General features: G+C 41.5%; 1 protein-coding gene across 6 annotated transcripts in view; it reads left to right on the forward strand.

The window, feature by feature from the left end:
- Positions 1–15,089, forward strand: part of pcdh7b (protocadherin 7b) — a 158,519-nt gene that overhangs the window by 68,730 nt on the left and 74,700 nt on the right. For 2 of the 6 annotated variants that reach the window (XM_042512090.2, XM_042512087.2), the window contains exon 2: positions 8,248–8,467. The exons of 2 other annotated variants lie outside the window; for them this stretch is intronic. In XM_042512090.2, coding sequence (XP_042368024.1) covers positions 8,248–8,467 — 220 coding nt within the window. The remainder of the gene's footprint in view (positions 1–8,247; positions 8,468–15,089) is intronic. 2 more of the 6 variants (XM_088073737.1, XM_042512088.2) reach the window with 1 other exon arrangement.

A 15,089-nucleotide genomic window follows, 5' to 3' on the forward strand; every position in this document is an offset into this window, starting at 1 on the left:
ATGTTACCTCGAGTTTCTCCTCTTCATCCCGAGTGACCTGGGAGGAATGTGTGTGGAGGAGTGAAGGAGGAGGAGAAGGAGGGGGGACGTGAGGAAGTGAAGAGGAGCGCTGGAGCTTGACAGGGCCAAAGCTATCAGTCAGGCTAGAACATGATACCTGAGACTCTGCAGGCGGTTGCGCTAACAAAGCTGCAGCCAACGACTCCAGAATTCCCACAACTTAGTCGGCCCTGACAGAAACCCTTTTTGAAATTCCCCTCGTCGCTAACACACCTGAGAGATCATCCGCATTCAGCCCCTTGTTTTGGACTCGGCAGCAGAGCTCCAGGCTTAGCCTAGCCTAGCATAGTAATTAAGTGCAAGTGAGCAGCACCCAAACAGAACCTGAATCCACCCCTGATCAGATTCCAATTGATTTCCAGTCAGACATTCACCTTGAGGGCATTTGTCTCATTTATCGCCTCAGCATCAGTGTGTCTCATGATCTTTTTAATTCACCACTACTGGAATTACAGCAAGCTTAACCTGCATTTGATCTCCGCAAAGCCAAGCGGCCGAGACTGGGTTAATGTAGTGATACTCAGCCTATGGCCCATATGCCAGGTCTGGCCCTCCATCGGGTGTCAAGTGGCCCCCCAACCATTTTCTAATTTACGAAAAAAATACAGTGATTCACACTGGGAATTGTTTTTGAACTTTTAGTATACATAAGGTCCTAGAGTGCATAAAACAGCATCAAATAGAGCTTCTTTATCAAAAAAAGTGCCAGTGAAAAATCCCCAACCCATCCAAAAATCGTAGAAATGTCCTCAAATCCCAAGTGTGTCCTAAAACCCTAGAAATACTTGAAAATCCTAGAAATGTACTAAAATCCTAGAAACATCATATAATCCTAAACTTGGCATAAAACCCTAGAAATGTCCTTAAATCCTAAAAAAATCCTAAAATCCAAGAAATGTTTTTAAATCCTAGAAATGTCAGAAAATCAAGGAAACATCCCAGAATCCCAGAAACATCCTTAAATCGGAGAAATGTACCAAAATCCTAAAAAAAATTCTAAAATCAAAGAAATGCTCTAAATTCTAGAAATGTTCTCAAATCTGAGAAATGTCCTCACATTCTGGAAACATCCCAAAATCCTAAAAGCATGCATGTGGCTGCTGCGACTGGCCCCCTGTCATTTTGTAAAAGTGGCCCCCAATCAAATCAAGTTGAGTATCCCTGGGTTAAGGCAATTTAAGATCCAAGCACGTATGTTGTTTGGTGTACTGTGGATATTTGGCACTTTCTGCACGTCTCAGGTGGCGTATCGCAGGTCGCTGTCTGGTTGCCCATTAAAAATGAAACACGGCTTCTTAATTACCGACTGGCACTTTTGGCAATCGTGGCCGTACTCATGTGTCGCTGCCTTCTCTCACTCTCTCCAAGTCTCTTCCCCCCGACCAGTTCGTCTGGCCTCTTTATCCGTCTCTCCATCTCACTTACTCATACTCTGTCTGTATCCCTCCATCTCTCTTGGTTGACTGCAATAAGACACTAGCCCTGCAGTTTATGTTTGCTCCCCTCGCCCCCAGTCCTGCCCAGCCACAATTACTTCCTGTGGTTCACGGTAGTGGGTCACTGCCATCCGTCAAAGGTATTTACAGCTGAAATTACACACACAGTGTTGTGCGAGCAGGCCTACCTACACCGTTCCATTATGCTTCAGTCCGTCCGGAGGCTCTGGTGAAGGTGGGCTTAATTATAAATCCAGACATCCAGAGAGAAAGGGTTCAGAAAGGCTTCCTCAGTGGATGAGGAGTGGCAGCAGAGCATAAACACAGTCACCATTGTGTTTCAGCCCAACTGCACTGAATTAATGTTGGCACTGTGTGACTCCGCAGACCACGGATATGTTACATTTGTATGTTTCATATGTTATGAATATGCTGAAACTTAAAGTTTCAGTTTTCAGTTTCATGTTGTGACCACACTGTGGTTAATGTGTGGTTAGGTTAAGGCACAAAAACACATGGTTAGAAAAATATCATACTTTGGTTTAAAATACCAGGTTGCTGCAAACAGCTGGAAATGTGCCAATATGTAACCAAAAATCACCTGCTTTTGTCAATACAAAAACAGCTGGAAATATTTGGATCTGTTATTTAAAAATAACAGCTTTTCAAACAAACTTGGCTGGAAATATCCCAACATATTAAAAAGTTTTAAAGTTAAAGTTGAAAAAAATACTCGCTTTTGTTGCCATAAACCTGACTGCAAATGTCCCAACATCTTGCTAAAAAATACTGGGTTTTTTTACAGCAAACAGCTGAAAATGTCACAGATTGTAGTTAACAAACACCTGCTTTTGCTTTAAATAGCTGAAAATGTTCTTACTTCTTGTTAGAAAACGCAAAAAACATTTGTTGCGACTAACCTGGCTGGAAATGTCCCAACCATTCACTAAAAAATACTGGCTTTTATTGCTACAAAAAACAGTTGAAAAAGCTTAACAAGTGCAACAAAACATACAATCCCAATGTTTTCTTCTGGCAAAAGGGCTGTGTGTGTTGAGTACTGCATCATGAGTGATAAAAGGCATCTCATAATGAGAACTTTTCATAAAACACCTGACATTAAAGCTACTGCACAGCCCGAAGCAATGCACCTTGCCGAGTGTCATTGATCTGCACAACTCTGAGGTGTCATGAAAATGCAGAGCGCTCTCTGTCTAAACATTTGCAAGGTTTGCTGGGAGATAAAAGAAGAAGTGAGGCTCAAACACAGTGCTGCTGACAGCCGCATAACATTTTAGTTTGAAGGGGGAGAGGAGAAAAAAAAAATATCCAAGAGGCCACACATTATTGACACCGGTGGCACGGACCTGTTTTTATTGGCTCGATTCGGGCAAGTCCCCATGTGTTTCCCCTTTAGCATCCAGGAAACAGGCCGGGCCAAGCTCGGGCCAGAGCTCCCAGTAAACCTGTGGCTTGTTTGCATTGTTCATTTTTTGGGATGACGGATTTGCTCAATCACCCGTGGCTGTCGCAGCTGGCTTTCCATCACAGGAGTAACCCCCAAAGAGGCCCTGCAAAAACGAGGTCTCAGCATCTGGTAGAGATAAAGTGCTAACTTGTAATGAAAGCCATATATTGAAGGCTTGGCTGCTCTGACAGGACATAGAGTGAGGTCAATTTTTTACTTTATGCATTGGTATAGTTTTTAATATGTGAACCCAAGACTTTAAAATGACCTTTCACAGAATAGACAGCTAATAAACTGCTTGTTAGTAATTTTGTCTTTATAACCTTCTGAAACAAATTTCTTAATTTTTTTAATGCATGAGAGGAAGAAGGCAATGAGTAACTTAATAAGAAGTGGCCAAAAATTGCAAGAAACTTTTAAACAGCTACAAGAAAATTACCTTAAAATGAGTAACCAAAAAAAAGAAAAGTAAAAACAAAAACAAAGAAAATTACCGGAAACAATTAACAAGAGAGAGAAGTAAAAAAAACAAAACAAAATATCTGAAAATAATCAACAAAAAAAGAAAAGTAAAAAACAAAGTCAATAAATAACTTGAAAATAAGCAACAAAAAAAGAAAGGTAAAAATCAAAAGCAAAAATATTTTATTCAGTAACATAATTTGGCCATATTTCGATAGTTTTTTGATAATATCATATAATCCACCCATCTGATTTTCAGATCATTTTCTTATCACCTTATTACTTTTTTGTGTGTTTGTTTGTTTCTTTGGTTTTGCAGCTTTGGGGACATATCACCAAGTTATTGATTGCCTTTTTTTCCTTTGTTTTCAAAATAAATTCAATTTTCTCAGGTTTCAGAGGTGTAGACGCCTGTGAAAAGCATCTGAACACAGCACAATAAAATGGATGTCGATACAAGTATTAAAGGGTTAAAATGAAACGGGACTAGGATCATGGCACTTCAGTGTGTTTGAGCACTGCTAGGTTGATTGGCAGCTGAGGGGACCGTGTGGGTTCGGAGGTCAGGGTGGGAGGTAGAGGGACCGACATCAAAGATCGTGTACTCAGTCAGGCTGAACAGAGTCCCAGGGTCTGGAAATGACCGGTATCTGGTGTGAGGGGGTCCCAGGGTCTGGAAATGACCGGTATCTGGTGTGAGGGGGTCAGCTCGGTGCCATGACACAGCATGGACAGACAGCGAGGGCATAAAATCTAAAAATCTGTCCATACTTGTACTTGACTAGACGCTCTTAGTGTGATCTGCCACTTTTGACAAAAAAAACACACTATTTTTCCAACTCTTTTCAATTATTGTTTAATGATAGCATCTGTAAAGTATTCTGCTTCTCCTCAGTAACTAACAACTGCTAATATTTTAAAGTAAAACAAAAAGGAGCGTAAATAAGGTGCATATAAAAGAAATACAGCTTGTCCATCAAAAAAGAGGTCTGAGCTAAGCCTACAATGTCCTCAAATCCTAAAAACGCGCCTGTTTGAGGCAGCGAAACCCCCAGCCGTCAGATTGCGTGTGCGTGCATTGCAAATAATGCTGTTAACTTTTCCCCGTGGTTTGGTCCGGCCCCAAAACTGCTCCCTATGAATACTTGAAAGTGGGAGAAAAAAACGCTTGTGACAACCAGAAAGCCATATGTGATCTCATGTGGCATGTTGGACAATTCATTTTTCTTTCCCCGGCTCCTTCTGAGACTCACACCTAAGCACGCACGCACACAAATGTAACAGAAAAATGACTAAGGAAGAATCGCTTTTTATTTTATTCATTTATTTAAAAGACACAGAATGAAGGGAGCGAAGGTCGCTGTGCAGACGGTGGTTGCTGCAGATTCTAATCCAAAGCCTCCGGCGATCTCCGCATGAACTCCATTTCTGGTCTGCAAACAAATTAGCTTTTTTTTTTTCCTCTCCTCTCTCTTCTATCTCGCTCTCCCTCCAGTGAAAATAAGGGGAAATTCAGGTGAATAAAATCTATTTGTTCATTTAACTTTTTTTCTCTCTCCTTCCCGTCAGCTTCTTTTCTCTCTCCCAAACTCAATTTCCCCTCGGCGCGCGCCTGCTCGAGTGTTTCTTTTCTTTGCGACGGTCTCGCCAGCAATTCATTAGGCAACAGTCGTTTAATTTGTATCATTAGAAAACCGTGTTTCCCAAGGAGTGTGGCACTCCACTAAATCTGATCCAGACAAAGTACTTCTTTTTTTTTCCTTCGACCACACACAAGCTGTGGGACTTGTTAACACACACCTCACACCAAACAAGTGTTTCAGAGAGTCAAAACAAACAAATAAAACAAAAAAAAAAACAAAAAAATGGTTTAATATCTTAACATCTCTTCAAGTGTTATTACACTTATAGAGCCGGTTCTCCTTCTGGGCCCCCGGTTTTAATTATGCAACAAATGTTTGACTATCCAAGTGAAATTTGCATGAATATTTATACCAATTCATTTGTTGAGTGTTGATTGTAATTACATGGAAACATGATTTATTGCCAAGATTGCAGCGCTAGCCAGCCAGCCAGAGAAAAAGAACAGAAATATATAAATAAATGCAAATTTCCACACACGGCAAAAGGAGGCCCATTTTTTTTTTATCCCAGTGGCTTGTGGAAAATTTCATTATCAGAGAAAAAAAGGAGACTCGTTCACGGTGTGCACCTGGCAGAGATTCAGGGGTGCTTACAGTAAGTGGGTGAGGACGACATAAAATAACAAAGAGGCTCACCTACGTATGGTGACCTGTCAACACCTGCTGAGAATCGTCCTTGTATCTGTGTGTGTGTGTGTGTGTTTTCAACTGTCACTCTTCTTCTGAAGATGTACTTCCAGACATGCCAAATATCTGTCGTCACAGAAGAGCTTGTTTTAGCATCTCAGATCGGATGACGGCAGTAGATTGGCAACGGATAGATGTGCAAATTAAAGACACAGTAACCGATTGCAAAAGCTGATAAGAGATTTTGCTACGTGAATGTTTGAGTAATGGGTGTCGATTTTTAATTCCATGTTCTGACAACACTGTGGTTGGGTTGAGGCACAAGAAACACTTAGTAAGGGTTATGAAAACGTCATGTTTTGGCTTGGTTGCAACAAACACAGCTGGATGTCTCAACCTCTCTTTATTTCGTAAATGCCTACTTCGTGCTACATACAGCCTACATGTCCAGACATGTACTTAGAAAACATCCGCTTTTGTTGCCACAAACACAACTGCACATGGTTGGACTGCTCCTTAAAAAAAAAATACTGTTTTTTGTTGTTACAAGCACAGATGGAAATCTCACAGCCTCTGGTTAAAAAAATACCCGCCTCTGTCACTCCATACAGCAGGAAAATTCCCGACATGCCATTAAAAAACATCCGCTTTTGTTGCCACAAATGTTCTAAATCTGCTGACCTCATGCTAAAAATACCCGGTTTTGGTCCCATAAACACAGTGAAAAAAAGGTCCCAATCTCACATTAAAAATACCTTGGTTTGGTGCCAAAACAGAGCTGGAAATGTCCCAACCACTTGTTAAAAAATATTTTCTTTTTTTTTACCTGGTAGAAGAGGTGCTTACAGTAAGTGGCTGAGGATAGCAAAATAACAAAGAGGCTCGCCTTCGAACGGTGACCTGTTAACACCTGCTGAGAATCGTCCTTGTACCTGTGTGTGTGTTTCATTCACTCTCGGTCTAAAGACCTACTTTCACACACACCAAATATCGCTCGACATGATAAGCGCTTACATGATGTTTTGGTGTTACATGGGGGACAGATAGATGTACAAATTAAAGACGCAGTAACTGATCACGCAGTCTGATAACAGATTTTCATCAATGCTTGAGTAATGGGCTTCTGTCCTATTTAATATTCCTGTGATGGAGGACAGAGGGGAGGGGGGAAAGCAGAAGAGCTGCAGAACAAGTGATGAGGTCCAGCAAGGCGCTGGAGGAGTAGAAACAGAGGCGAGCGCTCTCACTGTGTTTGTATCTAATTAATGAATGGCATTAGCCATTTGTAATGCCATTTATTCTGGTAATGACCAAGCCTGATCTTTCATTCCTCGCCTCATGCTCATTCTCCCTCTTTCATCTCCCTCCTCTCTCTGTGCCATTACCTTTGTGTGATGCTCAGACAGGGATTGAGAGATGTTGAGAGAGGAGAGGAGGAAACTAAGACAGTCTTCGCTTTACCGACATGCTCTGTTGCTGTTTAACTCAAGATGCTGTTCAATAATGTGTTAGAGCAGGCTGCACTTATTGACAGCGTGAACCCACTAGCGAGGGTGTTTGCGCGCTCACGTGTTTGTATGCACTCGTCTTCAAACCACACCTCCCGCTGAGCCAGACGTTTGTTCACCTTGTCCTCTTTGTAGTGGGCAAATAGACAAGAGAATTAGGCCATTGTTTATTACGCTTTTACTGTAATTAAAGGAATACTTCAACCACTAAATGAATATTTCTGTATCAATTACTTACCCCATGTTATGAATGACGAATTTGTGGGAAAAAAAAGAAAACATTTTTATTTCATCTCTCCACGGTTCTCCAGCAGATAAGGCTGTCTGTTTTGGAAGTAATGAGCATACAGCTGGGTAAATTTGACATGGATCATAATGCACAAATTGTTTGAGAGTCTGAATGTTTTGATATAGTTTGCTGTTGTTAAACATGGACCCTTAAGAATTCAGTTCATCAAGAATTTTCTCCGTTTTTGGATTCTTTGTTCATTGTGGGGACATGTGAGAAAAACAAAGCTTTCGTCAGAAATTCATCTCAATACAGGGGGAGAAACTGACATAAAAATTTTGGGGTTGAAATATTCCTTTAACTTACAGGTTTAGCCAGTTGCAGTGTCGTCTTGGTCCCTTGAGCCTCATGTGAGCTTGTGAGAGACTCCCTTTGTGCAGCCTCCTCCATGTCCTTATTATAATGTCTGATAGTTTTCAAGGTGAGAGAAAGGCATGACCTTGTTTGCAGTGATAAAAGGGTTTTGTCGGCTGTTGTGACGGAGCAGATTGGGTTGTGTGTCTAGTTTTTGGGGTCAGGAAAGTGACTGGGTTAGCTTGTGTCTATAAAATCTAGCAAGGACACTTCTACGACTCCTTCAATTAAGTCTCCTTACCCCTGCCCCCTTTTTTCCTATTTCTCTACCATCCTGACCCGAAATCCCTTTCCAAAATCCAAAGGATCCAACTCCCTAGCTGTCTCCACAACAATTAAAAAAGTTAAGTAAAAAGAGTCCCTTTTATAGTGACCCCCGGCCGTTTGGTTTCTCTTGTAGCCGTTTCGCCGAGTGACCTTCTCTGTGGTGAGCCAGCCCCAGGACCCTCACCAGCAGGGATCGCTGCAGAGCTGCTACGACAGCGGCCTGGACGAGTCGGAGACGCCCAGCAGCAAGAGTTCGTCGGGCCCCCGGCTGGGCGCCCTTCCCCTGCCCGAGGACAGCTACGAGAGGACAACGCCGGATGGCAGTGTCGGTGAGGCAGAGCACATGGAAAATGGTAGGGGCAAACACTAAAGGAGATTAAGAAAGCGCTAAGATACAGGAAACACACACAACATTCACGTATAGTACAGTAGCAAGTCCGAACGGTAGGCAGAAACATACAAAAACGTGAGTAAAAATTGTCACAGAGTTCTTTTTGGCTTTTGGTTCGCTCTGTAGCGAATCAGGTGTGTTTGTGATGTAGAAGCTGTTTCCTTCGAAGCTAAAGCCCTTCAATAACACATGTGGAGACGAGGTGCAGGATTTAGAGGTTTCCTTTGATTAAAGGTGCGAAATGAGCGAATATCTGTATCAGTTAATTCCACAGTGTAGCGTATCAGGTGTGATGTGGTTGTGCAACACGTTCTCATCCCAAGTTGTCACATATTGCCGCTCTTCAATGGACTTCTGAATCTACATATTGTGCTTTAGGCATCCTTTTGCATTTGCATTATTGGATGCCACTACTGTGATGTCAACATAAACACATGGTGGGATTACGCTGCAGGTGGCTTTGTTTAGAAAACAAAAGCACATGGCATCCAACTTTAGGACGTCAACAAACGTACATACTGGCACAGCTGGTTAGGATTAGGAAAAAAGGCACACGATAAGGTGTAGAAAAAAGACAAAACATTCAGACAGGAAGCAAACACCAGACTCCCACATGACAGTCTGGGGTTTGATTGATCCTTCTACCACCCCTTCTGCCACCCTATAGGGATCTACGTGATCCTTATACCAGACGCCATCCAGCAGCGTAGCATGCAGACACAAAAGGTGGTTTTTGGTGCAGGTATCTTGCGCTGAAGCTTCTGCAAAAGCGGCGATATTTAATGACTTGGGAATGAGAACGAGCTGGGTTGTGAGCAGAAGCTGTTTTCATTAAAGCTGAAGCCCTTCTATAACACACAAGGAGACGAGGTGCAGGATTTAGCGGGCTTATTTGATCAAAGGTGCAACACGAGGGAATATATGTAACAGACGTATTCTTTAAGATCAGCACCTATCAGGGCGTCTTTTCGTTTGCAGCTCTTTTCTTTACAGTTCATGTTGAGTTTGACTGAGGATAGTTTTTTTCTGAGATGGAGTAAAGGTAACAATGGGGGGTTAATACCCAACTTGAGTTGTTTGGGAGCTGTACAGATATCCGCTCTGCTGATTTGCAATGCGTGTTGGCTGGAGGCCCTTTACGAAGGAGTTTATTTTTCCACAATTGGGAGATAGAGCGATGTTCTGTAGGTTGTAATGCAATAAGACTGCAGCCTAGAGAGAGTGAGTGGGTGCAGTCGGAAAAAAAGAGCCTATTGTAAAGGCAGTCCCTGGGTACAGTACTGTATCTTCCCTTGCAGAACCCTTTCCACAGCTACCCTGAGCTACTTCCCTACCAAGACCGAAATATGTGTGGGTGTGTGTATCTGGGTGTGCAGCGAGAGATGGGGGTAATGGTCCCATTCATAGTCGAGGAGTCTGAGGCGATGCTTAACAAGGAGGAGCTGTCTTGAGAGTGCTAAGCCTAAGTGCAGAGGCTTCCCCACTGCAGCTTAGGATAAGGATATTCAAATGGCTTAAAGATTCACATCCTCTTTTTTTTTTAAAGATGGAGTTGTTTCAGAAATGATGTCTTAACTTATCTCAGATCAGTGTAATGTCTGAAGCCTGGGCATCCTTTAAGGGACACCTGAGAGGGTAAAACATCTAAAAGTGTGTTTGCAATGACCCCAAGATAGAAAGTCAAACAGATGTGCACATCAAACAGGCAGTTACACAGGTGCCCACGGTGAGCGGTCTCAAACGTTGGCCTTAATGCAGATTAAAAGGGATTTGGGCCACTTTAATGTGAGCTGATATGGCTGCCTTGTGGATACTTACTTCTTTTTTTTTTTTTTTTTTTATACCAGACAATAGGCAGCCATTAAACTGGCGAAATTGGACCCAATTAAAAGACTCATTTCAATTTGGTCTCAATTTAAGTAAAAGGACAGCTGAGAGCAGAAAACCAAGTTAGATGAAAAGTGGGATCACTGGGTCGTTACTGCATTTGGTGTCTCAAAACTGAACACACTGTAAAAACAGACTATTTGTTTGAACTTTAAAAAAGTTAGTGTCCAGGCTGCTGCCTTACATTTTTACGCTGACTGATTTTGAAACGACAAGTTGAATAATTACAAAAAAACTCAACTTGTCTTCGCAAATTCAGTTAACTTAAAACTTTCAAACTTTTTTAGGTTAAACCAATAAGTTTCCTTTTACAGTGCAGTACTGTCAAACACTTCAACACCTAAACAACCAAATATAGGACAATATGTGGTTTGAGACTGCTGAGCAGTTGCTTAAGTCACATGTTGTTAACAGAATGATGTTAGTCATAATAGCTAGTGTGAGCTTCAAATTTCATTATATTCTTTATTTTTGGACAGCGCACAATTATGTGCTAGCAGTTCATTTGCATCAGTTGTCCCACGGGATTGATTAGTTTTCTGTCCCGTTTCCACATTTCACATTTGTGTCTGGTGTGGTTTTTTTTGTCTGTTTTATTACAGTCCTGAATTTTTACGTTAAGAATTGACATTTTTACGTTAAGAATTTTAAACTTTTGTAGCGGATTAAGGACAGATTGTATACACTGTCTGCCACAGTGACATTTTTCTGGAGGCTGACGTGGACTTTAATGTCGCCCTGATTCCCTTGTTAAAAAGCCAATGGGATTTTCCATTGGATTATAGACTATTGTGGAAAATAAGTTTTCATAATAGTCTTACATGTTTTGGTCAGCAAGATAATCTTCACAACTAAACACCACTTTTAGGACTTTTGAAACACAAATGCAATCACTAGAAGTAAAAAGCTAACATTAGGCTATAAATGAACTATACTACAGTCACGCTGCCACCTCAACGAAGCTGTAAACCATGTTCAGCATTTTCTTGCATACTCCGTATACTAAAGACGACGGGGACACTGAATCCCCCAAAAAGACTCATGTATCATAAAACATTTCCAAAGTAAAATATTTGACAATTAGCACACTGACCTGAAATATGTGGCAATAAAATCCCCATCAATTCTTGTTTGAGCTCGGCACACACATGTTGTTAATTCTCCCTTTTTCCACGGTTTGAGAGGGTGCTATTGCAAAGTACACTGGAGCTTCAGAGGAGATTTGTTGGAGGAGCCGAGTCAAGGTCAATTCACGAATCGGTCTCCATCCAAGAGAAACAACAAGCTCTGCTGCTGCTCGCTATCTTTAGTGAGATCAGCCGAACTGCTGTGTGTGTGTGTGTGTGTGTGTGTGTGTACACGTGTGTGCAGACGGAAAGGCAGCTGCACAATGTGAATGTTTTGTTCAAGATATTGTTTTTTACAATCCTGTAGCAACCTCTGCAGATTTTTATATTTTCAGAGCTTCTTACAGTTTGAGGCTATGCAGAGATCTGGAGTTCGGTAGGCAGCAGCGTGGCCTTGTAGTCCGAGAGGCTGTAATTGGTCTAAAAAAAACAAACAAACAAAAAAAAAGCAGTTATATGCTTCCTGTTAAAGTGTCCTTGAGGAAGACGCTGAGCCCCTGTTTGCTCACTTCTGCGAGGTCACTGTGGATAAGGGCATCCGCTAAATACCTAAGTGTAAAGTAAATGCAATCATCTAAGGTTAGGGCAAATATTGGCAAAGTGCTTCAGCCTCTTGAGGGATGCTAACGACAGTCATTAGCGCTCCCCCTTGTGTTGTAGCTGGAGCTCGCTCACACACACACACACACACACACACACACACACACACACATCATCAGCACTGTATATGAAGCTCTTTCTGGAAAATGAGGGAGTTACGAGGAAAGAGGGAGAACAAGTTTACCAGATGGTGCTCATTTTTGGCAGGGCATTATCAGCTATTGCAGATAATTGTAGGAATTTAAGTGCATAATGTGCAGTGGTGGAATGCTACTAAGTACATTTACTCCGTATTAAGATCAAATTTGAGGTACTTGTGTTTTACTTACTCTTTAAACTTCAAGTTCACTACTTTAGGAAAAAGATTTTTGCACCAAACATAACAAGAGTATAAAAAATGTTTTTGTTTTTTTTGTAATTAATGAAATTACAGTTAACCTAAGTACAACTGCAACTATTAGTTGATTAATCAGGCGATTGATATAAAATATGTATATATATATAAGTGGATGATTTTTCTATTTTCTGATAATAATTTTTTTGTATTTTATGTTTTATTTTTCTAAAATAATTTTGACACTTTTGGGTGGTTCTTTTTATTTTTAATAATTTTGAGGGGTTTTCTAGGTTTTTTCTAGAGTTTTTTTTTTATAATTTTGAGTTTCGGGTGGTTTTTATTTTAAATAACTGAGGTTTTGTAAGTGGGTATTTTTTTCCTCATAATTGTAAGGTTTTTATGTGTTCTGTGTCTTTTTTAATAAGATTTTTCTGCATTGGGTACTTTATCTTCAGCTTCATATATTCCTGATTAAACTTACTGTTAAGTTTCTTTTTCAATGCAGGACTTTAACCTGTCACAGATAACTTTCCTTGTGTGGTATTAGTACTTTTAGAAGTAAAGCATCTGCATACTTCATCCACTGGCAATGTGACTGTGATTTCATTTGTCCAAAAGGAAGGAAATGATTATTTGTGTGCAGTCAAAAACGATTGGAGTCAAATCAAGACTATGAAAACTTGGACCTTGAGGTCGAGGTTTTTTGTGTATTGTCAGTTTGCAAACTGAATCAGACGACTTGATTTTTGTTTTTCTTTCACTGCGTTACTGAATCATCACATTTGATTGCCACTGCTTTGTGTCGGGGTGAGCGGCGGACAAAGGCTCGCGTCTCCTTTTTGATTCCGTGCCTTTTCCAGCTCTAACTCGCTTGTTGTCGATCGATGTTTCGCACAATGCGCAGGAACAATCCACACACACACACACACACACACACACACACATTTGCAGGCATCCATATGAACACAGACCCCCAGACAAACACACAGTCTGTTTTTCACTCTGCCTCATCCTTCCTTTCTTCCCAACCATGCACAGATGTGTCGAGGGACCGTGTTTTATTTTCCTCATCTCCTTCATCAAGGTCAGGTTTCAAACTTTATTATTTTCTATTGGTTGACTTTTTTTCCGTGGGGAGTGTCGAAAAAGAAAAAGAAAAAGCAGCAACCTCTCCATCCAAGACAAATTCTTCCAGAACCGACTCCAAACAAGAACGGCAAGGTCATCGCGGGAATACGAAACACATTCTTGACCCATTCCTCAAGTCTTCTCAGTAGTTTCTCCTTCATACGTTGTATTGGCAGAGTGAGAGACAGTAAAAAGCTGCGCGTCAGGAACCTTTGAGAACTGTACTGCATCTTTACACTGAATTTGCTCAGCTGAACGGCGCACAAAGAAGTCAATTTGTAGGTTTTTTTTAGAGCGAGAAACGCTTCAGTTTCACCATAAATCTTGAGCAGCTCGACATATTCCCCAGCTACGGCGTTTTGGTTCACGAAGTCTTGATCCTTTTGATGCACAGCTGGGCCCCTCACTTATTCATAAGCTTACCCCGGTGCTCATCAGATATTCATAAACGCTGAGTGTTTGGAGTCAAACACCCGATTAGGCCGTTATGGATGTCAAAGAGCCCTTCCAGATGTACGGCGTTATCGCTGGGTCAAAGACCCGCGCTCTATTATTGATCTCCACATCGCTGTGAGGGAGGCGGGGGGCAGTGAATTTTTCAATTTTTACAGTGTTAGTTCAAGTACATCTCAGAAAATAACACGCTTCCACGCTGCCCTTTCATCATGAGTGAGGACTCTGAGGTGTGCAAAGTGTTTTTTTTTTTTTTAATATGAAACCTCTGTGCGAATGTGAACAGCTCCCGGCACTGAAGATGTAATATCATTGTTCAGTGCATCAGTGCAGCTATGCCGTGTGCTGTGCTCGTTGTGCTGTAGGTCACGCTGCTACGGATTTATCCTATACAGTGGCTTTTTTATGGAGGAAAAAAAAATGCTAATGTATGATTTTAACCTTTTACTTTGGCCTCACCCTCTTGTATTCAGCCATCGGTTAATAAGTGCCGCCAGCGGCTAATGTTGTACACAGGTAAGCAAGGCTGATGTTGATAGGAGAGAGAGAGACGGAGAGAGTGAGCCTTAAAGGGACAGTTCACCCCGAATCAAAAATACATATTTTTCGCCTTGACTGTGATGCTGTTTATCAGTATAGATTGTGTGAGATATCGGCCATCGAGATCTCTGCCTTTTCTCGACTTGTGTTGCTCAAAGTGCCAAAAAAATACACTCAACAGCAGAAGTACGGCCTAATTACTCAAGAGAATCCACAGACCTTTTGAGCAGTTTCATGTAGGAACCATTTTGTTTCTACAGAACTACAAGCCAACCTTAAAATCGCACAGACGGATGCGTGCATCTGCTGCCTTGAGTTGGTGCAACCTTTCTTGGGTGCGGTGATACGAGGCCAGCAAAGGAGCTCAGCAGAGCCACTAAGTTCAACTTAATTCAGGAGGCGGAGGCGCCCTGCAGACAGAGCTCCAAAACCAAAATGATTGCTGTAGCACCAATGTGCTGCAACAAATAAAAAACGGCCAGAGACTGATGATTGACTCTATGTGTGACAAG

Source organism: Plectropomus leopardus, chromosome 23 (genome assembly GCF_026936395.1).
Source record: "Plectropomus leopardus strain MGB_pleo_1.0 chromosome 23, ASM2693639v1, whole genome shotgun sequence".
NCBI classification, from domain to species: domain Eukaryota; kingdom Metazoa; phylum Chordata; class Actinopteri; order Perciformes; family Serranidae; genus Plectropomus; species Plectropomus leopardus.